The following is a 27923-nucleotide window of genomic DNA, read 5'->3' on the forward strand; positions in this document are numbered from 1 at the left end:
ATGCCGCGATGCCAAGGTAAGTTAGAAGGGGGGGAGACTGGTAGACAAAGACGATCACGAAGATCTTTGTGGTATGTGTCTTCGTCTTCACCTACGTTTTACCGCGGCTGTGTTCTCTTCGGCGTGTCTTCGGAACGAAAACCAAAACGCACTCTTCGTGTTCGTTTTCATGTTCGCCCGAAGACGAATGCACAAGTCTACTTTGTACCCCTCTATAACCTACTAGGGCAGATCAATAGGATTGACCAGTGTTTGAGTGGCAATGATGAAACCCTTTAACGCCAATGGCTGCCTGATGACAAAAGTGCAGCTGACCGCTGGATATGCACCACACGCGATGCAGTACCCAATCATTTGCCATGTGTGGAAGATGGATAGTCTGGCCCTGGATATCAGGTAAAATCTAATTATTGACGTAGTTCAGAATGATTTGCAAGCCTTGACAGTATACCAATGGATTACCCCAACATTTCACATGGTCAATGAGGGAAACTTGTTCAGGGGTGCAGCTGCATGCAAGTTATATGTTAAGGCCATTCATTTAGGTTAAGAATAACATATTTAAAATGTAACACATTCCTTCAATTTAAACAGACGTGGCCGTGAGTTTCTGTGATACACTCATACGAGACTCTCATTCGCAGCTCATATAAAAAAAGCAAAGAGAGACATTTGGTCCCAAAATAGAAAACTATTGGCGATGGATGGATAAATGTTATAATTTTAATGAGGTAAATGCGGCATGTGCTATACTAGTCAGTCTTCTCACCCAACAAACATTCACCAACCTCTAGAGACTTGAGGATTAGGTCCCTAATACATTTAACCCTTGCAATACTGGCAGATTGTGTAATATATTGGTTTGCGCCCCCCCCCATGGCTATGCCTCTTAGACGTCTACTGATCACAGTCTTTAATTTGTTTGACAAGCTGGGAAGCCAAATTGTGTCACTTTTTTATTTTCAAGCACCATAAGGATTACGCAGATATGTTTATGTATGATTTGCAACAATATTTGCCCTTGCATCGTTTAGGGTTCAGTCTCTATTGGATTTTCACTGAATATATCCTGATCTATTAATGCAACTTCATTATCACACTGTTTTTGCTGACATGTATTTTTCCTGTTGATGATATGTGCAATAGTGCGATGCTGTTCAGCAATCTTCACTAGGTCATCTTCTAGTTTAGCACCGGCCACAGGAATGACTCTGACTTCACTAAAGGGTTAAGCCACAGAAGCTATTGCAAAGAATCTTTTAGATCCTCCTTAGAAATGAGACCATCTGCCCCACCTCCCAAACCAGCCAATCGGAGGCAAGCAGGAAATCAGACAGACACAAGGCATGCATAGCATGAAAGTCTCTGCATGATAAAGTTTATCATGGAACAAATAGATACACTGTGTATAGGAGATATTAACAACTCATAGCAATGTCAATATTACATCAGCTAAACACTATACAGATTGAACTTGTCATGTGAACACAATGCAGAGCCTTTTTTTATTGCTTTAACCCTTTAAGAGTTGAAGTGCCTCACTCTCCTTTCTGGGATTTAAATCGTTAAACCAACTGTAGAATTATTTGGGTTTTTTAATATAGTAATATACTATTCGATTTAACATAGTTTTCTAATATTTGAGCAAAAGCACATAGATAATCTAAAAAACTTAACAGCCTGGTTTTTATTTTGGAAAGTGTTTTTTTTTTTATAAAAAAAAATCAATGTTACTGAAATAAGCTTTTATTTGCCCAAAATGAAATGTTGAAAACCTTAGCCACTCTTTCCCATTGATTAGTGTGTTACGCAAATTGCTGTGGCGATTTGATCAAGTCAAATAGCAAAGCTTACATCACTCTCTCCAGGGAATGAAAATCAATGTGTCCTGAATGTTCTAAAAATTTAATATGAATAATACCACTCCCTAGTTTTAACAATGTTTTTCTAGGAAACTGAGTATCACAAAAAAAAACATCACATTAGTGGTTAAAAAGTGAATATTTATATTAAGGCATCTGTAATATTTGGTGGATTTGTTCCAAATAAAACCGCAAATCAAGGGTCATGCGAAGATCATCTTGTTGAAAAAGCATCCTAAGAGCACCACCTTGTGAAATTATTAGGTATAGAATAATAATTTTAAACTTTAAATCATTAACTTGAAGGAGCTTTTGTCTCAACATGTAAAAATACTTCATCATGTTTAAAAGAATAAACTAAGAGTCGAGATATGCTAAGACATGCAAAAAATATTTTTATGTGGATTTGCAATTCCATGGGATTGTTGTATATACCCAGTGCAAAATATATAGCTGAATGCGAGACATTTTATTACAAAAAACAAACAAACAAAAAAACGGAATAAAGAATATATGTGGGAACCATTAATTTGAGTCGGGTCTTTTGTTATTGAGAAATGCACATGCTATAATACGGAATTTTTTCCACAATATTTTTCTGTAAAACAGATCTGTTACTTTTCCTGAACCTTATCTATAATTCGGTGCCCCAAGTAAAGAAATATAATGGTGTTTACGGATAAAATTAACAAAATATGCACTGGCCACCTTAACTTCTCCAATTTGCATGATTATTCCTTCCCGTTATCTCTCCTCTGTTTTGTTCAGCCAGCCTCTGAAGGGGTGGGACGAGAAGATGGCAGCAAAGGAAATTGAAATACTAGTCTGGCTTCCCTGAAGTAAAATAGTCCCTCCACAACAATTACATTGAGCAACACAAAACACAGAGGTTATTGCTAGATTTAATTTAATGTGCTAAAAGCCACAAAGACAGCAGTTCTTCATTAGGGACAACTTCCAGGGCATGGCTGATAACTTTTATCCAGAGGGCATATCCAGCCAAGTAGCCCAAAACACATTTGGGAGTCCATACACTTACTGTGCACTATCCCGTACTATAAAACACACATTCCATGAGAAGAACCTACTAAAGCAAGAAAGGATCCCATCAGGGTGTATATTCTGTTTTAGAGGATTTGATGGGCTATGCACCCCAGTGGCTATATGTGGAATTGCAAGAAGAACACAAAGGCTTCAGGCAGTGATCCAAAATCTTCAGATTATCCAATGGGGCAATAGCCCCACTACCTGCTTACCCTGCACTCCCCTGCCAGCGTTGTCCTTCTTTTATACACACTAAAGTTGATAGGCCCCATCTGCTTAATTTTTACATGTCTGAATATCAAGATCATCTTTGATGGCGATAGCTTTCATTTAAACGGATGCAGTTCATAAAACGCATTTATGTTTCCCCTATGTCCATGTTGTGCCTTCAGCTTCCATATCTACATCACAATTTTTTATACTTGTACTGTATGTATTGTCCTCAACTGCAATGGAAAAGCTATGGTAATAACAAATGTGAAGAGCGAACCTTTACTGTCAAAGAATAAAAATAAAAAAAGATGATCACTATTACACAAATAACTCCTTCATATTGTACCCTGATTTTTTAAACAAATTGACTAAACACAATGTATTTGATAATTATTGTAAAGATTTAAGCAATAAAGAAAAGCAAATATAGATTTGTTGGAGAAGAATATTGAAGCATTGGTACCCTGTTGAAGACAATATCACGTTACTATGATTGAACAGTAATAATGAACCTTACAGTACATGACAAAATATACTGCCAGTTACATTTTACTCTGTTACCAGACTGCTAAGCCAGTCCAAAGCTGACACTAATTATGTGTTATCTTTTTTATTTTCTCCTATTAAATGTATCTATGTTTTGTAGGGTACACAAACATGGATATGTAGCTGTGCATGTGTTTTTTCTGTTCATTTTTCTAAAGCAATTTTTGTGAGTTCATGGTACAGTGCAAAGGAACACGATGTTCTTTGTAGGCACATGTAGTTCTTTAAAAACAATCCTTTGTCCTCCTTCAGGACAGAGAAAATGTCATTTTAGTCTGTCCCTAACACCAATATCTATGTTTTCAGGTGACTGTACAAGTAAACCAATCTAAGTAACTCATTTAAATATTATAACAGCTATTTGGCTAGTCATATTTGTAAAGCATGGAATGATTTATGGTATCATTACTCAGTACTTTGCACTTTCTCTTGTTTCTTATCTTGGCATATTTACAGTGTTTAATGTACATATAACACACTGACAAAAAAGCACCTACACACCCAACTAAAGAAAAGCAAGGAATACATTTGTGGTTCCGTCAAACTGCTGTGAAAAAGTATTTGCCTCCTTATAGATTTCTTTGCCTTTGCTTATTTGTCACATTTAAAGGTTTTAGATCATGCATCTGATCAATCATCATAACAAAGACAACAGAAATTGCCCCCTAAACCTAGTAACTGGTTGTCCCCCCCTTCACAAGAGGTCATAAACTAAAACCAGATGGTCAAGTTTCCATACAATGTAAAGACGTTTTACTTTACTGAAAGAGCGGTAGACAAATTAAAAAGCCTCAGAAGAGGTAGAGGCTAATAAAGAAAGGAAACTCAAACCTATCCTGATTCTATAACAGGATTAAGGGCTGATTATTTCATCAGGAAAAATGGGCAGCCTTGATGGGCTGAATGGTTCTTAGCTGCCGTCAACTTATATGTTTCTATGTTTCATCTGCAGTGGGAATCAAATTCAGACTTCAAAAAAGAAAGAACCTGGCATCAACACAGTGGTGTTTGCATTGGTGTATTTATCTTGGGTACTGACAGTGTCCCCCGCCATCCCCTCCCCGCCATTAAGACTCTGAGCACCAGGATATAACTCATTTTTATTCACAGAAGAGAATAAATAAAAGATACGGTTGCAGTGCAATAATCATGGGATTTCGGTACGAGAATTGCAACATATTTGTTATTACATATATATATATATATATTAACCATGCTTAGTAGTGATGAAGTTGCCCTTAGTGGGTCATAATCATGAGATTACAGTAGCTATTAGACTTGTGCATTCAGATTCTTACAAATTGCAAATTTACACAATTTTGGCAAATTCGGTGATTCATACGAAGGCCCCCAACAAACTGAAAAATGTGTCTGAATCGTTTTTGGCCCCTTTGGACATATGTAGTAACTATCACCATTAAAGACACTTTTTGAGCTCCATTAGAGAGTTTGGGCAGTAAGAGGAAGGGGGAAGGCAATTAGAATAGAGAGGTATAGAGAAGGAAGGGCCAGGGGCAGAAAGAGGAGAGAGACGAGGAACAAGACAAAGAGGAGTGCAGAGTCAATCAACATTAAATGATATGCATGCAGAGTTCATGCTAGGCTATATTCAGCAACAGCCTCTATTGTCTAATTTATAAACATTTTTAAGTCAGTATATGACAGAAAACATTGGAAAGTCTCACGTTAAGTGTAAATTTTGAGGTTTTGACCCACTTTCCTCCATCCGCATACCTGATAACAATCCCAAATTTCCCAGGACAGCCTAGTCCCCCCCCCCCCCGCCTGTCCTGTCCCGCCAAATTGGGGTTGTAGGTGAGTATGCCATTGTAGGTATGTTGCAAATGTTAGGCAAGTATGTAAAATTGTCAACAAATTCCCTATGCTACAACTTCTACACGTTCATTTATTGATTTCATCAATGTTTCACGGCATTTCCATGGCAACCAGCAGAAAAAACCGAATACGAAGAATGTATAAGAATATTCGTAGAATGCAAAGATTTTTTGGTTGCCGAAGACGAGCGCAAAGAAGAACACAGATACTTCCCTGGCACCAGGTCTAGTATTTAATTTATTTCTTGTACCTGTGGTTTGCAGAATAAGAAGCCTGTCATGATTGTTAACACCAACCTAGGAGGACGCCCTGTTTGCAAAAAGTTAATGAAATACAAGCAAGTAAACGTGAACACAAAGGTCTCATACATATGTTCACCAAAATAGATAGTCCCAATTGCTCATACAAGAGAGGGCCAGAAGTGCCTAGGTTTTCAGAAGAGCCACATTAATCGCCTTTCAGGCTCTCCTATATTACTTCTTGTCAACAATTATTCTAGCTTCCCAGATGGAGCTTCAGCACACAGGTAATATCTTCCAGTTTGGATGGCCTGTGAATAGGTTAACTATCGCCTATCCTGTCCCCCCACAGTACTGAGGACCCACCTCCAAAATACCCTGATGTCCTAGTCTTTAAAAACACTTCTTCGGGTTCAGACATGAATACACATGCCACTAACATCACAGCCATGAAAGCAGTGCCCCCCCTAGAGGTTATGAATCTTTACTATATACAGTGAGTCAGGTACCGTTCACAACCCTTAGCGGGCAGGTTTCTTAGACTTCTTCAGGAACAATTGCGGAACAGTTCGGGAGGAAGCTCGTGTCTCATATCATGTTACCATTTTATCAGATATTGCTATTTTTAATTATGTCACTGCCTAAATGATCTATTTTATACCAGAAAACTTCCTATGACATATTACAGAGCTGATGTATTAATGTACCATATTTGCTCGATTATAAGACGAGGGGTATTTTTCAGAGCATTTGCATAGTTATAAGGTTATAAGGTCTGACTATGAGACGACTAAGATCCAGATCCCCCGCAGCTGCAGGGGACCTGGATCCTCCTGTCTCGCCCCCCCCCGCCCCACTTACCGGTACTTCTGAGTCCCCGGTGTGTAGCTGGGGCAGCGTGTAGATGTCAGGAAGGAGGTGTGGCTAGCAGCGGGGGTTGTCTGCGTCCATCGCGCAGACCTTCTCCGGCTGTCAGAGATCAGAGTTCCCCACACCGGTGCCGGTGCCGCACCCCCGCTGCTAGCCACGCCTCCTTCCGGCTGCAGCGTAAGTGCGTGGGATCTACACGCTGCCCCGGCTACATGACAGGGAAGTCAGAAGCACCGGTAAGTTTGGGGGGGGGGGAGTGTTAAATGGGGGGCATACGGCATTTCTGGAGGCAGAGTGCTCTGTGAAATGCCTTTTAACCCCCTTAATGCCACTCTGCCTCCAGAAATGCCTTTTTAACCCTCTATACACCACTCTGCCTACTGAATGCCTTAAACCTCCCTATATGCCACTCTTCCCCATAATATGCCTTTTAACCCTCTAAATGCCAGAGTGGCATATAGGGGTATAAGGCATATAATGGGGCACAGTGGCATTTAGAGCGTTAAAAGGCATATCATGGGGCACAGTGGCATATAGGGGGTATAAGGCATTTCTGGGGCAGATGTGCATAACTGGGGGGGCAGGTTGGAAAATAGAAGGAAATAAAAGCAAAATATTTTTCTCAATCATAGCTTTTATTTAAAAAAAATCGTTTAGATGAATTAACATTTACTGGTAAAACTTTTTTCCTATAGGGTCGTCTTATATTCAGGCTTTTTCTTTTTTTCCTAAATTAATATTCAGATTTGGGGGGTCGTCTTATAATCGAGCAAATACGGTATATAAATGTGTATATTGAATGCTGATAGGGTGACCATCAGTAGGTGTAGCATGCATTGTTTCAATAAATGTATTCCATCAAGTGGAATCAGAATATTTTGCAAATGGTCACGTCAGCAGTTGAAATTCATGAGTCACACAATGTACAGTGACAGTGCAAACACTGACATCGGTTTACTAGCAATGAATACATTGGTTTTCTAAATATATTAGAGAACCTAGTTGCCCATAGTGTAAGGCCAGACTTGTTTACAAGGCATTGCAATTTTCATCTGCTTGTATCAGTGAAACGACTCCTTTTGGAATTGCCAACTTTGTACAATATACACGATATGACCAAATGTATGTGGACACCTGACCATCACACCTGTATGAGCTTCTTTTGAATTCTTTAGTCAGCGATGCTACGGAAGACAGGTGATTTTTACTCGCTCACTATGAAAGTGTGTGTGTGGTTAACCGCTTCATGGCTGAGCCTTTGTGACACCTAGACATGTCTACTTCACAAAAATAGCGTTTATAGTGGACCTGGGGAGCTCTAGCAGGGCAGAAATTTCACAAACTGCCTTGTGGCAAAGGTGGCATCCTATGACAGTGCCACGTTTACAGTCACTGAACTTTATGGTATGACACATTCTACTGCCAATGTTTGTTGAGATAGCTGCCTATATGCTTGATTTTAAACACCTGTTAGCTATGAGTGTGGCGGAAACTAGGAGAAACTAGATTCAGTGTAGCTTTCATAGGTGTAGCTGAATGCAGTTTGGTAACTGAACACTAGGTGGCAATAAAATATTTCAAATGAAAACTAACTTGATTGATTTTTGAACACCACTCTTTAAAATGTGTTTTGTAAAAAAAGAAAGAAAGCTTTTGTTTAATGCTGCAAAATCAGCAGATTGCTGCGTCCCCATGATTTAGTGCAATACAATGGCATTGTTGGATTACCCAAAATATTAAAATCAAATTAAACATTTTGTCCTAGACTCAAATATTTATAAATTATTATTTATATTGTACATTGTATACATTTAAATCAAGCTTAGTCAAATGATGAAATTGCATTATTCTATATTATTTATTCATTATTCTGGTCAATTATAATTAAAATTTGGCATTTGTGGATAATTTTGTTATTTTTTTTCAGGTAGAAATTAAGCAAAATGGGTACATCATGTAGCACTACCTCAGTGAAATCTGAACATCTAGAATCTTCACACATGTACACAGGCATTAAGAGTGCTAAATCCCACTGTTCCAATTAATTCTCTCCTTGCAGCTGTTATTACAGTTACTGTTATAATTTGTTTATATGGCACCGGCACATTCTATACAATGAGGGGAGAATACTAATTCAACAATAACAATAAAATGAAAAATATATAAAAATTTATGATAACATGAGCATGCATGTGACATACTGGCGTACCCATAGAAGTAGAGAACATGTGCAGAGGGTTTAACATAAAAAAAACTCTGACTTGATATTGCTTTTGAAAAAAAAGACAAAAAACACTTGGAAGTACACATCTAGATAAACAGGGCCAAACTAGACATGACTAGGTAGCCCGGACACTCAGGGGCGTAACTAGACGCCTCAGGGCCCGGGTGCGAGAATCTGTTAAGGGCCCCCCCACCCCCTCACCCCCCCCCCCAAAAAACATGATTTTTACCCAACAATTATTTTTCAACTACCGTATTTGCTCGATTATAAGACGACCCTGATTATAAGACGACCCCCCAAAATCTGAATATTAACTTAGGAAAAAAGAAAAAGCCTGAATATAAGACGACCCTAAAGGAAAAAAGTTTTACCAGTAAATGTTAATTCATGTAAACTATTTTTTTTAATAAAAGCTATGATTGAGAAAAATATTTTTTTATTTTTTTATTTCTTGTATTTTCCAGCCTGTCCCCCAGTTACGCACATCTGCCCCCAGGCTTGCCACACCAATATGGCACTGTGGCCCATGATATGCCTTTTAACCCTCTATATGCCACTGTGCCCCATGGTATGCCTTTTGACCCCCTATATGCCACTCTGCCTCCAGAAATGCCTTATACCCCTATATCCCATTCTGGCATTTAGGGGGTTAAAATGCATATTATGGGGCAGAGTGGCATATAGGGAGGTATAAGGCATTTCAGGAGGCAGAGTGGCATTAAGGGAGTTAAAAGGCATTGTATAGAGCACTCTGCCTCCAGAAATGCCTTATACCCCTATATGCCACTCTGGCATTTAGGGGGTTAAAAGGCATATTATGGGGCAGAGTGGCATATAGGGAGGTATAAGGCATTTCAGGAGGCAGAGTGCTCTATTAAATGCCCCCTTAACGCCACTCCAGAAATGCCCTATGCCCCCATTTAACTAACACACACACACACACTCTCTCCCCCCCCCTCCCCTCCCCTCTCCTCTCTCCTCTCTCCTCTCTCCCCTCTCTCCCCTCTCAGCCCTCTCTTACCGGTGCTTCCAGCCGGGGCAGCGGGTTGACGTCGCCTTCTGCTGCAGCCGGAAGGAGGTGGAGTTGGCAGCGGGGGTTTGTATGCGTCCGTCGCGTATACTTTCCCCGGCTGTCAGAGATCAGAGATCTCTGACAGTCGGGGAAGGTCTACGCGACGGACGCAGACAACCCCCGCTGCTAGCCACACCTCCTTCCGGCTGCAGCGGACGTTGTCTACGCGGATCGCGTAGACGTCAACCCGCTGCCCCGGCAATACAGCAGGAAGCACCGGTAAGTGTGTATGATGGGGGGGGGGGGGGTGAGACAGGAGGATCCAGGTCCCCTGCAGCGGTGCGGGGGATCTGGATCTTAGTCTCCTAATCAGACTCTATTTGAGGTCTGATTAGAAGACGACCCCGATTAGAAGACGAGGGGTATTTTTCAGAGCATTTGCTCTGAAAAAAACCTCGTCTTATAATCGAGCAAATACGGTAATTCAACAAATTCAATTTACATATTGAATCATATCTGTAAAAAAATCAAAGAAAAAGGGGCGCATGTACAAAGGGCATAATCCAGGGCATCAGGCATGATGGGACTGTGCTCGCTGTGATTGCTGTTAGCAATCACACTCCTATCATGCCAAGTCAGCCAGTACATGCTGGTACAGGGTGGCTGTAAGTGATGTGCAGACCCCATACTGCTGGCAGCATCACTACACAAGGGGGGCAGCTAGCTAGGTTTCAGCATGTACTGGCTGACTTGGCATGATAGGAGTGTGATTGCTAACAGTAGTCACAGTCCCATCATGCCTAGGTTCCAGCACTTACACATCCATCCAGTAAATGCTGGAACCTAGGCATGATGGGACTCTGATTGCTATTAGCAATCACACTCCTATCATGCCAAGTCAGCCAATACACGCTGGTACAGGATGGCTGTAAGTGATGTGCAGACCCCATACTGCTGGCAGCATCAATACACAAGGAGGGCAGCTAGCCAGGTTTCAGCATGTACTGGCTGACTTGGCATGATAGGAGTGTGATTGCTAACAGCAATCACAGTCCCATCATGCCTAGGTTCCAGCACTTACACATCCATCCAGTAAATGCTGGAACCTAGGCATGATGGGACTGTGATTGCTGTTAGCAATCACACTCCTATCATGCCAAGTCAGCCAGTACATGCTGGTACAGGGTGGCTGTAAGTGCAGACCCCATACTGCTGGCAGCATCACTACACAAGGGGGGCAGCTGGCCAGGTTTCAGCATGTACTGGCTGACTTGGCATGATAGGAGTGTGATTGCTAACAGCAATCACAGTCCCATCATGCCTAGGTTCCAGCACTTACACATCCATGCTATCACACACACACTCATTTATTCATATAATCATTAATTCAGATTCATTCCCTCAATCACACACAGTCATTCAAACACCCTCCCCACCCCCTTACCTGTACTGCAGCTCCTTGATGCCGCTCACAGACTTCAGCAGGGGGCGCGGCCTCCCTCTGCCTTCTCTGCTAAAGCACAGAGGAAGTAGGAAGTCACGTGAACTCCGCTTCCTCTGTGCTGTCCAGAAGACCCTCCCACAAGTAAGTAGCAGGGCTTGAGGTGCGGCTCGTGTAAGATCGGTTGCCCTGGCTGCCGATCTTACGCGGGCCGCACCTCGAGGTCTCGCGGGCCGCATTTGGCCCGCGGGCCGCATGTTGGACGCCCCTGCTTATTTAAAAAAAAAAAGAAACTTAAAAAAGATTTCGGGCGGCCCCTTGGCTTGGGCCCCCCTGCCGCCGGGGCCCGGTCGCAGTCGCGACCCCGGTAGATCCGCCACTGCGGACACTTTAAGGCCAGTGGTCTCTGGCTGGATATATATAAAGGTGACTATGGAACAATGCTGGCCTCAGATTAAAAGATTACATCTCAAAAAACAAGCAGACCATTGCCCTATTGCATCCCACCTACCTAAAGCCTCCTCCTACTGTCCTCTGTTCATTACTGAATTTAAAATAAATCTAGTCCACAAAAGTTTTTGAGTTCCATTAAGTTAGGCAGAATTGTATATTTTTCTCTCCAATCACATTACATTTAATTTTGCCCAGCTCCTCGGTTGAACAGTCGCTGTGTATACAAATAATTAAAAGCATCTGTATAAAATTATTTATTAATGATCACAAAACTAGTGAAGTATAAAATGAAGGGAAATGAGGTGAAGCATTTGATGGGTTTGTTGAGTAATTGTGCTAGTGTTAATGTGACACAGTCAATTAAAAGGATTAAGTACAGAATACTTCTGTATTTTGTTTATTGTAACTCAGTAAATTCAAGTGTTTCAGTGCTATGTGTTGCAACCTCTGAATAACTCATACAGTTTACAACGTATTTAAAGGGACCGGATTGTGTTTCCAGACACACCCTTTCAGGACTTTTATGTATTCCAAGGGACTGTGCAGATACACAGTGCATAGTGGCAAAGAAGACTTCATTCTTTCTGGCGGTGTCCATTTGGGAGCTATAGAGCGTAAGGACTCCGATGAGAGAAAGTACCTCTTGTTTCCCTGGAACAGACAGAGAAGGTGCCTAATACGCTGTGTAGAGCAAGCTTGTGGTTTACAAGGAATCACCTGAGGAGGGGACAGATTACAGCGCGAGACTCCTGTAGGCAAATCCGCAGCTTGCTCAGGGACTATTCTCTGGACAGCCTAGAGGAGGATGATCTGTTCCCATTCCTCTCTTGGCCCTCTCAACTTTTCGAGCTCCTTATTCACCCCACCACACAATAAAATACTAAATCCAAAGGTCAGCAAGACAAATAGTGTGTTTGATGCTCACTTATGGGAATGTGTGGTACTTCACGGCAAAATACTGCTAAATTGTTGTACCAGAGGCAGCAACCTGTCTCATGGCGAGCGACCTGACAGGGCCTACCAAAGGATGTGCAAAATGGAGCCCTGTTTGGATGCACATGACACGATGGAAGGCTAGCCTGCTAAACAGGCCAGTGTGCCATCAAGCTCAAAGGTACCAGGTCAATTGGCTCTGCGGAGTATTTCTCACTGAAACACCCCACAGAGTAATCAGAGGCTGAAGGTTTAGTACCATGGAATGCTTGTCATAAGTAATAACACTGATAATATAAAACGCAAACATAAGAAAAGCATGATTTTAATATGTGCAGTGAAGGAGTATGTTTATAGCATCGCTTCAGCTGATGTTTCAGTATAGCCTCCTTGATTGTCCTATAAGTATCAGCTTGATAGACTTTGGGGCTGAAGTTCCTGTTGCTAATCTGTGTGTAGTGTTTTATAGCTATAGGCGTGATGAAGAGACTTCATACCAGACCTGAACCTTTTGTGGGTTTCTTTTTTTAGTTGTTTTCCTGTAAAATCACATTGTTTTGTCTGTTTTCTAATTACCGTTTTTTCTTTCATTCTCATTTATTACAACATAGGTATCAAGGGTGGTCTGGTACCATTCATGCCAGGAGACAAGCCGAAGCTTTAGGCCCAATAATAGTGTCACAAATAATTAGGTTAAGGGTGGCAAGGGGGGATATGTTCAGTGCACACAATATTTACCAATATTTACTGCGTAAAAGGTTACAAACATCAGGAAAAACTGCAGGGAAAGCACAGAAAATGCTTCTGGCAATCACCCCAAATCTCCTTTGGTCCCCTATACCCTTTTGCCAGACTTCCATTGATAATACCACATCAGAAACTACTGCATAAAGATGTATGTAAAAGTAAAATTGGAAAACAATTAGACTTTTTAAAACATATTTTATAAAGCATAATTATCAGTCAAGTTTGAAAAAAAACAAACCCTATTTAATAAAAGGTCCCCACATTACATTTACACAATATTTAATTTTATAATATAAAGTTATTATAACTTGCAACATTTTTTGCAATGAACATACAATTAATATGACATGTAAGATTAAAAAAGAATACCATTTCATTTTTGCCATGATGAGATGATAGATATGTAACAAAGTAATAGTGCATAAACAAAAGAGAAAATAATAATGAGAGTTAGGCTTTCATATTAATACACAGTCCATTACGAAACTTTGCTGTTTGCTGGTATCCTGATTTTGGCTCCTCTACTCGCTGACCCGTCTTCCGTAACCCTGACCCTGACTCTCTATACTGCATCCCGGACTCCTCACCAGTACTACCCTAACAGTAGGTTTGTAAATGAGGTTACTTCTGTAAAAAATGTAACTGTAAATATTTATAAAATTCTCTATTTGACAGATTTATTTGCTGCATCAGAGTGGAAAAATCCATTAGACCCCCATTTAATGTTTTTTTTAATTTTTATTATATTTTAGATTATGTAGAAACTACATAAGTAATATATTACAGATAATAAAATAAAATAATTTATTGAAATATACACATCTTTTTTAGTAATAAGTTATTGTCTTTTTTTTTTTTTTTTTAACAAAATTGTCGATATTTACCTGATTTTTTTTGTATACAGATGGTTGTGGGATGCTGTAATCCCCATGGCTAAGTGTTAATGCGTCTTGTACGTGACAGGTACACAGGCAGAACTGACCAGCAATGATTGATTATTACAGTCCATGGTCAATATTCAGCAATGCGTGTTCAAAGTCCTATCTGTTCTCCTGACAGCTCAGCTAATCCTATTTATTATTCCTTCCAATACACGATAATAGTAGCTTAATTTTAATGTCAATTTTATATTGACACTTTTACATTTTAAGTAAAACTCCAGATGTGTGTTTTATTTGGATCAGTTAATATAAAGTATTAAATCATTTTTGGTCAGTGTCATTCTCAGGCCAGCTGCTTGGATAACAGGATAGGAAGAAACTGTGTGGCTGTTTATATGTATGTACAGTATGTATTTATGTATGCATGTGTAAGCGTGTATCTATGTATGTATGTGTGTGTCTGTGTTAGTGTATAGGGTCAGGTTTTAAGGATATACTGGTACGTCTAAAGGGGACCGAACGGGTGAATGTACATGGTAAGATTCCTTCTAGTTTTGTCTGGTTGAAGAAGCAATCACTGGCAAGGAATAACCTTCATTGAAATCAATGGGAACACTAAATGCACACACAAACTGCGGGTCACTTAAGACCCCCTGGACATTTGGCAGAAGACAGTTAAGGATCAGCACACTGATGCCTGTGATGGAACACAACTCCTACAAGGCAGCTGGGAGTGAGGAAACAATGGAAATACATAGGCACTTTAATGTCACTTAAAATGTAAGCTAACATAGTCATCATTTGAATTAAAGAAAATAACTGGTTTATAACCCCTATGCAGGTCTTGGGGTATGACATACCAAGTCTTGTTAGATGACTATGGGCTATTGATGTATGGATATATGTACCTGGTTTCTTCTGGCATCTCCAGCAGCAAGGTGAGACAGTGGGAAATATCTTATGAATTATTATTGGTACCAATTCTCATTTATCACAACATAGGTATCAAGGTTGGGCTGGCACCATTCATTCCAGGAGACAAGCCTATGCTTTAGGCCCAATAATAGTGTCCCAGACCATTAGGCTAAGGGTGGCAAGGGGGGGACATGTTCAGTGCACACAATCCAGTCAACTTTCTATCCAGTCAACAAATTTACCAATATTTACAGGTTATAGACAGCGAGTAAATGCTGCCTATGTATGGAACTGGAGGTAAAACACAGAAAATGCTATACCCTTTGTCAGACTTCCATTGTTAAGTATACATTATAGCACATCAGAAACTACTGCATAAAAATCTCTGTAAATGTAAAATTAGAAAACAGAAATTAGAAATTTTGACTTTTTAAAAATTCCTAGGGGCAACTGAGTTGATCTGCCGCCGAGTCTTGAGGCGGGGGACTACCACTCCCAAGACCTGCCACCTTAGGCCTAGAAAACGTCGCTGTATACACACACATACTGTATTGTGACATTATACAAAGGGCTGGTGCAAGGATTTTTACCACCTCAGGTAAAACCTAATTTTGCCATCCCCTTGGCTCTGCCACCCTGTACCCTCAGAGGCCTCCAATTTGGACATAGGCTTTACCGCTATTTTGTTTAGGGTTTTGTTGCATGTAAATAAACAGTTTGCCAAAAACAGTGTTTTCGAGCCTTATTGTCCTAAAGAACTGTGCTTAAGATCCCTGAAGGTGACATTATTCAATATAAAAACCTGTTTTCTGCAGCTTAATGTTATTTCCATTTCTTTGCTTTAAAGCTCTGTACTACTCACAAATCCACCAAAAATGAAGGGACTCTGAGAAAAGAAAGATGAATAATTTCAACCCCAAAGAGAATTTGTCCCTCCAATACTTGAAAACTAAAATCTTTCCATGTAACATGTACTTCTCCAGCTGCTTTGTACCTGTCAACATCAACAAAACCATTTGGACTAATAGACGCAAAAAGCAAGGAGTACCCTTCGCAAGTGATTTTAACATCTAAGAAGTAAGAACATATAACACAAGAGGTGAAAATGATGCCACTCTTGGCTACAGACCAACCACATCCATGTATCTTGTTGTAAATTGTAGCTAAATAAATAATAATAATGATATTGCTGGACACGAGTACAGGAAAGGTAAGGTAGACGTAGAGAGTGAGATCAATAAAATGGATCTTGGGGATTTTTGAAGGACAGCAGGCAAGGGGAGTGTTGGATACGCGGAGAGGGGCATTCCAAAGGATTGCGGCCCTTGAGAAGCCTTTGTAAGCACGCATGAGAAATAGAAATCAGAGAAGAGGAAAAAACATTTGCATACATTTTTTTTTTAAAAAGTATAAGAATCTACTATATACCGTAATTTCAAAGAAACTCAAGCTTAACATTTTTATTGTTAAATTGCATTGATTTCATAATGCAATGTATTTGGGGTTTTTTTGTTTGTTTTTTTTTAGAATCAAATATTTTACATTTATTTTAGGTACTGTATACCAAGTAACAACAGATCAATGACCCCAAATTTACATTTAGCCTTAGTGTTGTTAGGGATATTAATGAGACAAAATAGGCAAAACCAATATTTTATCACACACGCAAAATAACGACGCTACCAAAGATTGTAGTTCCACACCCACAATATTAATTTAAGGAGATACCCTATATTTTATCTCCGATCCTAAATCCTTTCAGATCGCCGAAAATTATAATTCAAATCAGATATATATCACAATAATAATCAATCAAAAATATTTATTTATTGTGAATACAATTTATAAAATCTATATATGAGTCAAACAGTGCATGATATAAAACACGAAATTCTTAAAACATGTCAAATTGCAGTATATCCAAATACGGTATATTATCGAAAGTTATCAATATGAATTAGTACTTTATGAGTCTAACACAGCATTAATTAATTTCCATCCCACTCAGCAACCAAAATGATAATCAGGGCGGTAATAAAAAGATCACTAACTCTATTATATTAGTTTAACTAATATGACAATTTAAAATAATTTAATAATGTCCAAGAGTATTCAGTGACATTCCTAATAGATGCAAATAATGTCAAACTTCATCTACAGGTAAAAATACCTTTTCATTATTGTTATTATCACGGGTTATAAGCTGCAGTCTCACAAGCCGTCATATACAATAATGCAATATAGTACTTCCCAGAAACAGGGAATTCTATACGAAGAAGACAAAATTCACCTCTAGTGAGAATAATAAAACAATTATATTTACCACCACTTGTTGCTGTTGTCCAACTGGTCCTTGTAGAAGTTAATCCAGGTTCAGTGGCAAGAAATTAAGTGGAAAGAAATATAACTTACTAAAAGTTATATAGATTGGGACTCAAAGTAATTCTAAGAGTAAAATTATGGTGCCAGGATCTTAAGATTCCAATTCTCTGGGGTAAATTTAAATGAGTCCGTCAGGGTCTGTCTGTTTCAGGTCCGTTTCTTTTTTTAAGGTCCGACCCTTAATTATTCAAAACATAAGCTTTTAAAGACAGAGCTTATTATCATAGCCTCCACCTCTTGATTGGAATTCTCCAATCATAACGGTGGGTTTTACCCATTATAATTAGGACTTCTACTCATATTTACATCGTTGTAATTTCTTAATTTACCTCCGAGAGACGCTCTGGTCTAAGAAATAACTTAAGAGCATTACATATGTGTTAGGAATTTATCCTTGGTCACCTTATCTTTAGATGTTACCTCCTATATAGTACTGTAGTTTGGGGTAGCCGTATTAGTCCAGTGTATAAGAATGCAAAAAACCAGAATGTTGCAGAATCTTGTAATACCTTTTTTATTGGACTAACAGTATTTAAAATAATAGACGAGCTTTCGGGAGTCCTCCCTTTATCAAGTCAAAAGCATTTCTGACCAAGCAAGTGAAAAACACAGTTTAAAACTGACCAGTACATGTTCTGATACAGGGTTAAAACAGGGGTTAAAACAACATGGTAGAGAATTTGCAGACAAAAAACTAAGAGGGTCATAAATAGTAAATAGTGGCATATACTGCACAGATAAGGCTAGAGGGGGAGCAGGGGTGAGCATGTAGGAGAGAGAGAAGAAGAGAGAAAAAAAAAAAAAAAAAAAAAGAAAAAAAAAAAAGCACAGGTTATAGGAAGTTTTGATAGTGTGTTAAGAAGCTCAAATCCACATTAAGTCCTCTGTTTTTCAAAATCAAAACACTGAGAGGTCATTTCAAAAACACCCAAGAAAGAAAGACATTTGAAGCCAAAATGATACATTTTTATGATTGTAAAAACAGAGGACTTAATGTGGATTTGAGCTTCTTAACACACTATCAAAACTTCCTATAACCTGTGCTTTTTTTTTTCTTTTTTTTTTTTCTCTCTTCTTCTCTCTCTCCTACATGCTCACCCCTGCTCCCCCTCTAGCCTTATCTGTGCAGTATATGCCACTATTTACTATTTACGACCCTCTTAGTTTTTTGTCTGCAAATTCTCTACCATGTTGTTTTAACCCCTGTTTTAACCCTGTATCAGAACATGTACTGGTCAGTTTTAAACTGTGTTTTTCACTTGCTTGGTCAGAAATGCTTTTGACTTGATAAAGGGAGGACTCCCGAAAGCTCGTCTATTATTTTAAATACTGTTAGTCCAATAAAAAAGGTATTACAAGATTCTGCAACATTCTGTTTTTTTGCATTCTCCTATATAGTAAATCAGGTCTTTGTAGTCACTCATATCTCCAGACGTTGCCTCCTAGGTAGTAAATTAGGTTTTGGTGGTCTTACGACATATCCCCCATTCCAATTTACATTCCTAAGGATATGTAGTGTCTACTCCTTAACTTTCTCATGGAAGATAACGTTAATTGGATCATATATATTGAAACATCTATATATATGAATACTTCTTTGTTCTCAATTATAGAGGGAACAAAGATAGAAAGAAATAATCATTATATGATTATGTAAAATAAAATGGCTCTGACTCCATTTTGTGCTCATGTAAAATACAGAATATATAGAATACATGTTTTCTAGCATAAAATATCTGACAGTGTAGAGAAAAAGTTTGGAATGTGAAATATGAAAGGATATCAAAAATATATGTTGGAGAAGCCCCCCAGGTGAATCTGCTCAAGGTAGTTAAAGGGTCATTATGGGGTGTGTTTAGTCGTGTACTTCAGCCAGTATTTGTGCATCTCTTCCTCCCCTTTGTTGAGTTGGAGGATAAATCCAATGTAGCATTGGTGTGTGCTCTTATTGCCCAAAGCAAAGCTGGTGATACCTGTCCCTCAGGGTTGTGAAGAACCCGTTGTGTATGTGGGTCTGGAGAGTTTGGAGCAGGTTCAGTAGAGTAGATACACTTTAATTATATGTATGCGAGCCAAGTGATGTATGGAATTTTTAGCTTGCGCAGATTGGATATAAGTGTGTTTAAGATTGGGGCAAAATTCAGTTGGTAAAGATGAGTGAGATCCGATGTAAGCCACACACCAACATACTTTATCTTTTTAAATGAAAAGGCAGACTTGAGTGTTGTGGCAGATTAGGGCAGGGATTGTTGTGTTTAGTATTTCTGATCTGGAGTAAATTATCTCAAGTTTGACCAACTCGCTATAGTTTAAGTATGTTTGACAGTGTAAGGTTATACTTGTATGATGTACCTGTACCAGGTTTACTAAACATGTAGGGTGATGAGAGGTTGTTCTACTTTAGATAACAGGTCATACGCATACGCAGAAACCTTTTGGTTGTATGGTAGTGATTTTCTTATTGTTTTGTTCTTATGGCAGGGGCTGACTATTATAATGGGCATAATACGATGGGTGCCGTGTCAGGAAGCATTAACCAAGGCAGTCCTAACACAGCTTCTTCCTCCTTCTGCAGTGAACAACTTCTGTTACCATTACAGAAAAGGCACCAGCAGAACTCCGTGAAGTTATGGACTATGTCCTTCATTTAGTTGCACTGCTGACAGTGTGCCCCATATCCCACAAAGTGTCTGGAATTACGCAAGAAGACGTATGTCTCGAGGTAAGGTACAACGTTTGCCCTTTTCACTGTTTTATAAAACTTGTTTGCCGTATAACATCTATTGATTGCAACCGGATTTTCTGTGCAACTTTTCCGTTCTGCTTGTGTTGTGGATTCTGGTATGAGCATACGCTGAAGGTCATACAGCTTAAAGAGCTTAGTATCAAGCAGGGTTCTGCTCGGCTCGTACAAGATTTAGGGCTTGAGGCCATACCAGCTTCAAAAGAACTTCAACAAATATTGCTATACACACATCATTCACCCCATACACACACTACAATCTCTCTGATGTGCCTAGAAGAGTTGATTAGTATATTAACCGTTACATATTATAATATACACAGGTTCTTATTTTTTATGTTATTATACTATTGTTCTCTAAATTACAAGTTCAAGATCTATACAGAAGGACTCCACGTTCAAAGGTTTTTCTGATTGTTGCAAATAATCTTGGAGGAAGCCGCTCTGCCAGTCGAGGCTCAGCATATTCTTTTTGAAGGTGTAATTTGTTCTGTCATGTATTTACATGACTGAGCCTTTAGTTGACATGTATATCTTGGACCAACATAGAAAAATACGAGATCAGAAAAGCTTTATGGAATGATGTGGTTTCCGCATCTCCAGTAGAATAGAGTATTTGGATAAGGCATGCATTTTAAGCATTGTTAAGGTAGATTGCTGATTTCAATGTTATTGCTGATTTTGTATTCGCCCCTCATTTTTATAATGTTAAGGAATCTGTCTCAGAACACCACAAGATAGTTTTTTAGCTCTAAGTGCATGTTCCTTCATGAGAAGCTTTTAAACTTTTATTTAGACACGTGTTGATATTGTGGTTACAAAAAACTTTCACTTCTCTAAATACTTTTCAAATAAAAATTAACACTTTCTAGGTGCTTATTTCTTCAAATAAAATTTGTATATTATCCTCACATAAAGGCACACACAATGTTGGATTGGTGGTCATCACATATCCATAATAAATGGAGCCCTGGGTACAGCGTGCTCAGCATAGTCCTTCTCGTAACCAGCCCGTTGAGTTATTGTTCTCTGATTTGGTGACAAAGGGTCTGCTACCCCTACCCACTCCAAACCCGCCACCCTAGACCTATTCAGCCTAGGCCAGATCCTCATATTTCTGTCTCTAATAGGCAACCTTTGTTTACAATATGTGAAATAAAAGGGTTTTCCTAATGAGGCAGATCTCTTAGCTTGGGACACTGACTAAATTTATATATAGAAATATAAAAGGGTATTTTTCCCATGCCCCTCATTATACTCACCTATAAGCACTACATAGGGGGGCTTTATGCGCTTTAAAATTACGTTATTTATCCAAGCTTTATCCAATTTATGACAAGATGCTTGGATAAATAAAACGCAGGAAATATATCCATCCTCGAAACAAAAGACCCCATTTTTATAATCCAGCCCTCTCATCTCTTGAGTGAAGGAGGCTCATCCATGGTAGTCCAGTAGGAAGAAGCAGAGACCTTAACTTCTCCAATCATTCATGCCCTCTGATGCAAAGCCCTGGGATTTGGTATCATACATGCATGCATGCAACTACTAAAGTGACCTGACCTAGGCTTAAATGCACTGCTTGTCTAGACAAAGCATAAACTAGTATTAAATGTATTTTGATGCACTTATCCATCCACATTCACATAGACCTGTTATGTCAGTAGGCCTAATAAAGCCCTCTGCAGTACCATGACTATGACATCTATCATTAAAGGTTGCTCATTGGCATTTCTTATTAGAACTTGCTTTCTGTTGACTCAGCTTTGAGGATGTGTAAACATTTAATTGTGTTTTAAAATTATGTAATCAATAGTTTCTTATATTTATTCAATAGTTCAAAATACTTCAACAAATGGAGAATATTAAATGTGGGCTTGGATGGCACTGAAGTATTGTGATAAGTTTAATCCAAATGTAGTCCTGGTCGATTAGCTACTGTATAATGGTTATGTTTTTTATTATGTGGCTATGATTATTGTTTTATATAGCGCCATCATACCACAGTGCTGTACAATGGGTAAACAGGACATAAGTAGTGTATAACATAATGGCTGTTTCCATCAACCAGAGAAAAGTAGGGAGACCAATGCCTCGCTAGATTACTCCAGAGGAAACCAGATCAGTAACAGCCTTTCCAATATCGAATAAACAACATAATACATATATGATAATTGGGGGTAGTATTGCTTTAAGATTAACACACATAGTGTTGATGTTTAAACATCACACTTCCCTATTAGATAAAAGAGAAGTTCAGCAGATGTGCTCACATTCTAAAAGGAAGTTCAAAGCAAATTCTGAGGTCAATGATGTCGCCTTACTTTTAATATGCACTGTACATTCAGGGGGCATACTGTAGGCAATCCAATCAGCCAGCCATTCAGGTTAAGTGTATTTTTGCAACTGGCCCATCTATATGCTTGCTTCTGTCCCAACGGCGGACACTAGGTGAGGCCATATTTAATTCATGATATAAAGTCTGACCCTAGCATTGTCTGAATCTGAAGCAAACACCAGTGTTTTCCTTTTACTCCATGTGGATAATAAGCACATTTGGCTCTAGGTCAGGGGTAGATAGAATTAGCTATCCTGTTATAACTGCCATATACTGACACTGTTTTGGATGTATAAAGATACAAACATCTAAAATATAATAAGCCATCACATATATGTATACAGTATTTTTTTCTTTGGTTTTGTTCACTTCTAGGTGGTTGCAAATGAGAGCTATAGCTGTGAATGGTTAGGACTGCAAAATATTCCCGAGAGCATCCCAGCTACTACAGAAATTCTGGATTTCAGTTTCAATTCCCTCTACGTTCTATACAATTCGACCTTCAGCCGACTGAGGAACCTTAAGCATTTAGATTTGACAAGGTAGAGCCATTTAAATCTCTCCACATTGACTAATCATGCATGCTGGTCACAAACTTTCATTCGGAATCTCATTTTTATGCTGGCTTCTAGCATTCCTTTAATCCCAAATATTTAAATCAGTTTCTATAAGCACTGTATTGTGAATCAATGATTGGTGCCGGAGGCACTGGGAGCTAAAATTCTTACGTCCCAATTGGCAAACTTTGGGCAATGTTGGGAGGGTGTGAGATTTCGTCACATCTTATAGATGTAATTATTTCTATTCTTACACAATGCAAGCACTTATTTTAGTGATCTACAGATAAGTAGCTACTTTTGGGCTCCAGGCAATCTGCTTTTCAAGTTTTAAAGTCTAATCGATGCAATGGTATCTTGAAATCCTTACATCTATCTTCCTATGGGGTTGGTTCACAAAAGTACAATAAGTTGGCAACGTTTTCTCCCGTCATATTAAAGCATAACTGTCACTATCACAGCTTTTAGAATAACTGTGATATCTATTAAACATGCCTATAGTTTGTGTTTTTGTTTTTCCAGTCAGTTTAATAGTTTTGGTGATAATTGGTTTAAAAGCAAAGGACTGTTTTACCGAATGTAAGCAGAGATCTATGAATAAATGTAGCAGAATTAGAACATCAGCTGACATACTGTCCCAAAGTTCTATCCTCCACCCCACCTTACAAAGACTTTATGAGACATAATAGATGGCTATTCGATCTGCCCCATTGAGCGAGAACTTTCAGAGCCACTCTTTACATTTAGGTATTTATTAACCAAAAGAATAAAGAAGATGAGAAGATGATAGAGAAGATGTTCACCCAAGGGTAACCTCAGTAGTAGTTTCTTCCATCTGAAAAGTTAAACTCTATGATCCTGAAAGCTTACATGAATCTTCAGAGAGGCAGCAGTTACTATTCTGGAATCTGTGTTTTTGCCAGCACAACAACATAATCTATTAAAAACCTGCTTATACGTTTTATTCCCATATGCTTTTTTTTTACAGATGCAACATTAACTGGATATATGACAATGTGTTTTTACGTAACACGCAACTTAATACGTTAGTACTGATTGGAAATCCTATATTGTTCATCAAAGATTTAGCATTTTCTGGAGCAGTGTCATTAAATCACCTTTTCATGGAGCAAACCTCTATAACAAGTTTATCACATGTACTTTTAAAAGACTTGGATAATTTAGAGACTTTGAGTTTAGGTAATAATTTTCTTTCTTCTGTGGAGCTTCCAAACACCTTCCAAACGAGGAACCTCAGAGTTTTGGATTTTCAGTTTAATGGCATTAATAAAATATTGGCAGCAGATATGAAAATGCTAAAGAAGGTTGAAAATTTAAGTCTAATCTTAAAGGGCAATGATATCAATTTCATAGAACCAAACTCTTTCAACTCAAGTAAATTGCACATTCTGGATTTGACTTCTTGCGCCACGAATACTGATTTGTCTGTCCTTATAGATGGGCTTAATGGCTTATCTACCAACATTCTTAAAATTGGGTCATTTGAAGACGTCCAAACAAAGAACACAGTTTCTCCATACACATTACGTGGGCTCTGCAATATCTCCATGAAGGCAGCGAGCTTACAGCACGCAGATCTGGATGACTTGTCATCGGATATGTTTTTCTGCTTCACCAAGGTGCAAAAGTTAGATCTAACAAACACTTATATTAAATCATTTCCTATGTTTAATAACTCACTAACAGAACTAATATTAAATCACAACAAAATAGGAAGTCTTTGTGATATACATTCTGATGGGTTCTCATTGTTGAAGAGTCTTCATATAAAAAGAAATAAAAATGAAATGAGTTTGGGGGCTTCTTGTCTAAAGCATCTCTCCTCACTACAATATCTGGATTTAAGTCACAGTAACATTGCATCGTCAAGCAACTGTTGCAGTAGTCAGTTTAGTGGTCTTACTTGCTTGAAATACCTTAATCTTAGTTACAATAATATACAGATACTCTTTGAACTAGCCTTTTCAGATAATGATAAGCTTGAAGTCCTGGATTTAGCTTATACTCCCATAACTATTAATGGCTCTGTTGGTCCATTCAACAATTTAAAGCTTCTAAGTGTTATGAACTTGTCTCACAGTCTCGTTGACTTAACCAATGAACATTTACTGCGGGGTCTTCGTAATCTTGTCTACTTGAACCTGGAAAAGTGTGTTTGTCAATCAGGGGTTATCAACACTAATCTCTTCTCACATGCTCCAAATTTAGAAATCCTAATTCTGTCCTCATGTAAGATAAAAGCCATAGAAGAACAAGCATTTTCCACCCTGAAGAAGTTGGTTTATATAGATCTTAGTGGAAACATGCTTACTGTATTTAGCATCAATATACTTGGAGAGCTCAGTCATATACACCTAAATTTAGCATTTAACATGATTACAACCATACAATCTGTCAGTAATGCGTCCGGTACAAGTATAATCAATTTAAGTCACAATCCACTAGATTGTTCGTGCGCCAACATCCAGTTCATATTGTGGTATAAAGAAAATATTCACATCTTTGAAGATACTATAAGCACTTTGTGTTGGTCTCCTCAACCATCAAATGGTAAAGAACTTTCTAAATTAATAATAATTTGTAAGATCTCCTCCGGTTATATATTTCTTATAACTGTTTCATTTATTCTGATTATCATCGCTTTAATATTAGCTGCAAGATGTTACCGGAGAAAGAGATACGCTTCAATTTAGCTTGTGAGTCCCTTGATACATGTCAATTATGTTGTTTACTACAGCAGTTTTAAGTAAGTTTTACATTGAGACTTAATTCAACACAACAAAAATCTTAAAACTCATGATTTATGATTACAGACAGACTCACAAACTCCTATGAACAGTTTGCATAACACAAAGCCAACAACATTTTGGGGTTAAAACCCCTTTTGTCAATGCAGCTACAGGGTAATGTCTTGGTGGGGTTTACAGAATAATTTATGTATGTATAATTTCAGATATTTCACATTTTAATACATTAAAAAAAAGGGTGTTTGGGTCCACGAAGTGTGAAATTTTTTATACAATAAATCAAGTTTACATGCTCACCAAAAATGTATTAAGTTGATTTGTATAGTTTTGTGCTTATTAATTGCCAAAATATAAAGAAACATATACATAACTTTAAAAAATAAATACTGCCACATTTATTTTCTATTCTCTATTGGTTATAACACAGTGATATTATACTATTGAGAGTTATATTGTTATTCCTATGTTAATATATTTTGGATACAACAGAAAAACAAAAGGAAAAAATTAATGTGTAGTTCACCAAGTACCACTTTCCAAGCAAAGAGAGGGAAAAAGCATCTCAGGCGTTACAGGTGCTGTTCCACTTAGGGGGCCACTTAAAATATCCCCGGATAAATGCTGCATCGTGTGAAGAGAATTGGAGAAAAAATTATTTTCCTCCTTAACGCTCCGTCTCACTTCTGCGCTTACAAGTTTATTAAAATACAAAAGTTGCCTATGAACAGAGTCCTGTTATTTTTTTCAAAGCGCTCCTGTATTACATAAAGCCAGGCTGACCGCTTACAGCCACCCCCACCTGCGCTTTCATGCTTATGGACATACAAATACACAATGATGGCCGCTTATGGAGAGTTACGATGTGTGATGGAGTGAGGTGTTTTGTGTGATAGGTGTGATGGTTATGAGGTCCCTTTAAAATGTTACAACCTTAAAGGTAATGTTGCTTCTGCAATGCCAGAGATGGGCAGTCAGAGGAGTGCAGAGTGACAGGATCAGAGGCCCTGCTGAAATATTTTCAACAAGGAAATACGGCAAATAGTGTGTCAAATAAATAAATAAATAAATGTTTCAGATGCTAGGAAAGCTAGGGGGGGGGGGGAAACATCTATGTGGAACAGCACCTATAAAGGACGACTACACATGAAGCCACATTGCTTCAGGAGGAGAACAATCCCTGTATGGTGAAGAATACTATAACACTGGTAAAAGACCCACAATATATAGTAAGTTAAAAAGCGAAACTCCACTAGACTAGTTGAGCAGAGCCCCAGTCTGAATAGTCTCTATCACTTATTCCTGTTTTGCCCAGTCTCCCGGTGAAGCAGGTAATGGGAAGTAATCCAAGACTGCGGTACTCTAGGCCAAAGCTGTCTCAATTACGTCATGAGACTTAGCAATGCTATTGACGGAAACAGTACTTTATTTTGTAAGGTAAGCTTCCAAGTTACCAGAAGAGTATCACCAGCAACCACACCTTAGCACCACGACAGGACATTTTAATGAAAGATTTGCAATACCCAACTCAACTTCTTGTGAATAGGCAAGCTGCTCTTCGCATCCATGAGCAGTGCACAAGCACAACCACTGGAAGCACTCAACTCGCACTCTCACTGTCCCTATGATGCTGGCATCACTGATTACACCTTGTCTCTCACATAAATAGTAACATAGTTAGATAGGCTTAAAAAAAAGACATGCGTCCATCAAGTTCTGCCTTTCCCATATCCGTTTATTTCTTGCTGTTGATCCAAAAGAAGGCAACACAACCCAGTTTGGCTCTTTCCAATTTTGTACAAACTAGGGGAAAAATATCCTTATTGACCCCAGAATGGCAGTCAGATCTCTCCTTGGATCAAGAAGCTGTTTTCCTCATCATATTGTGTTGAATATTCTATATATTCCATACACCGAATGCT

General features: G+C 38.6%; 1 protein-coding gene across 1 annotated transcript; it reads left to right on the forward strand.

The window, feature by feature from the left end:
* Positions 1–27666, forward strand: LOC149285502 (CD180 antigen-like). The gene is made up of 5 exons (XM_089495272.1): positions 1–16; positions 20199–20320; positions 23055–23221; positions 24225–25807; positions 27548–27666. Exons 1-5 carry the CDS (start codon positions 1–3, stop codon positions 27664–27666), a joined length of 2007 nt encoding a protein of 668 aa, XP_089351398.1.
* The last annotated feature ends 257 nt before the right edge of the window (positions 27667–27923 follow it).

Source organism: Sceloporus occidentalis, unplaced genomic scaffold (genome assembly GCF_023333645.1).
Source record: "Sceloporus occidentalis isolate IW3139 unplaced genomic scaffold, rSceOcc1.0.p SCAF_78, whole genome shotgun sequence".
NCBI lineage: Eukaryota > Metazoa > Chordata > Lepidosauria > Squamata > Phrynosomatidae > Sceloporus > Sceloporus occidentalis.

Coding starts and splice junctions, on each gene's coding strand:
- LOC149285502 (XM_089495272.1), top strand. Junction 20,321..23,054: donor AAGAAGACGTATGTCTCGAG/GTAAGGTACAAC, acceptor GTTCACTTCTAG/GTGGTTGCAAATGAGAGCTA. Junction 25,808..27,547: donor GTCTCCTCAACCATCAAATG/GTAAAGAACTTT, acceptor TCTTGTGAATAG/GCAAGCTGCTCTTCGCATCC.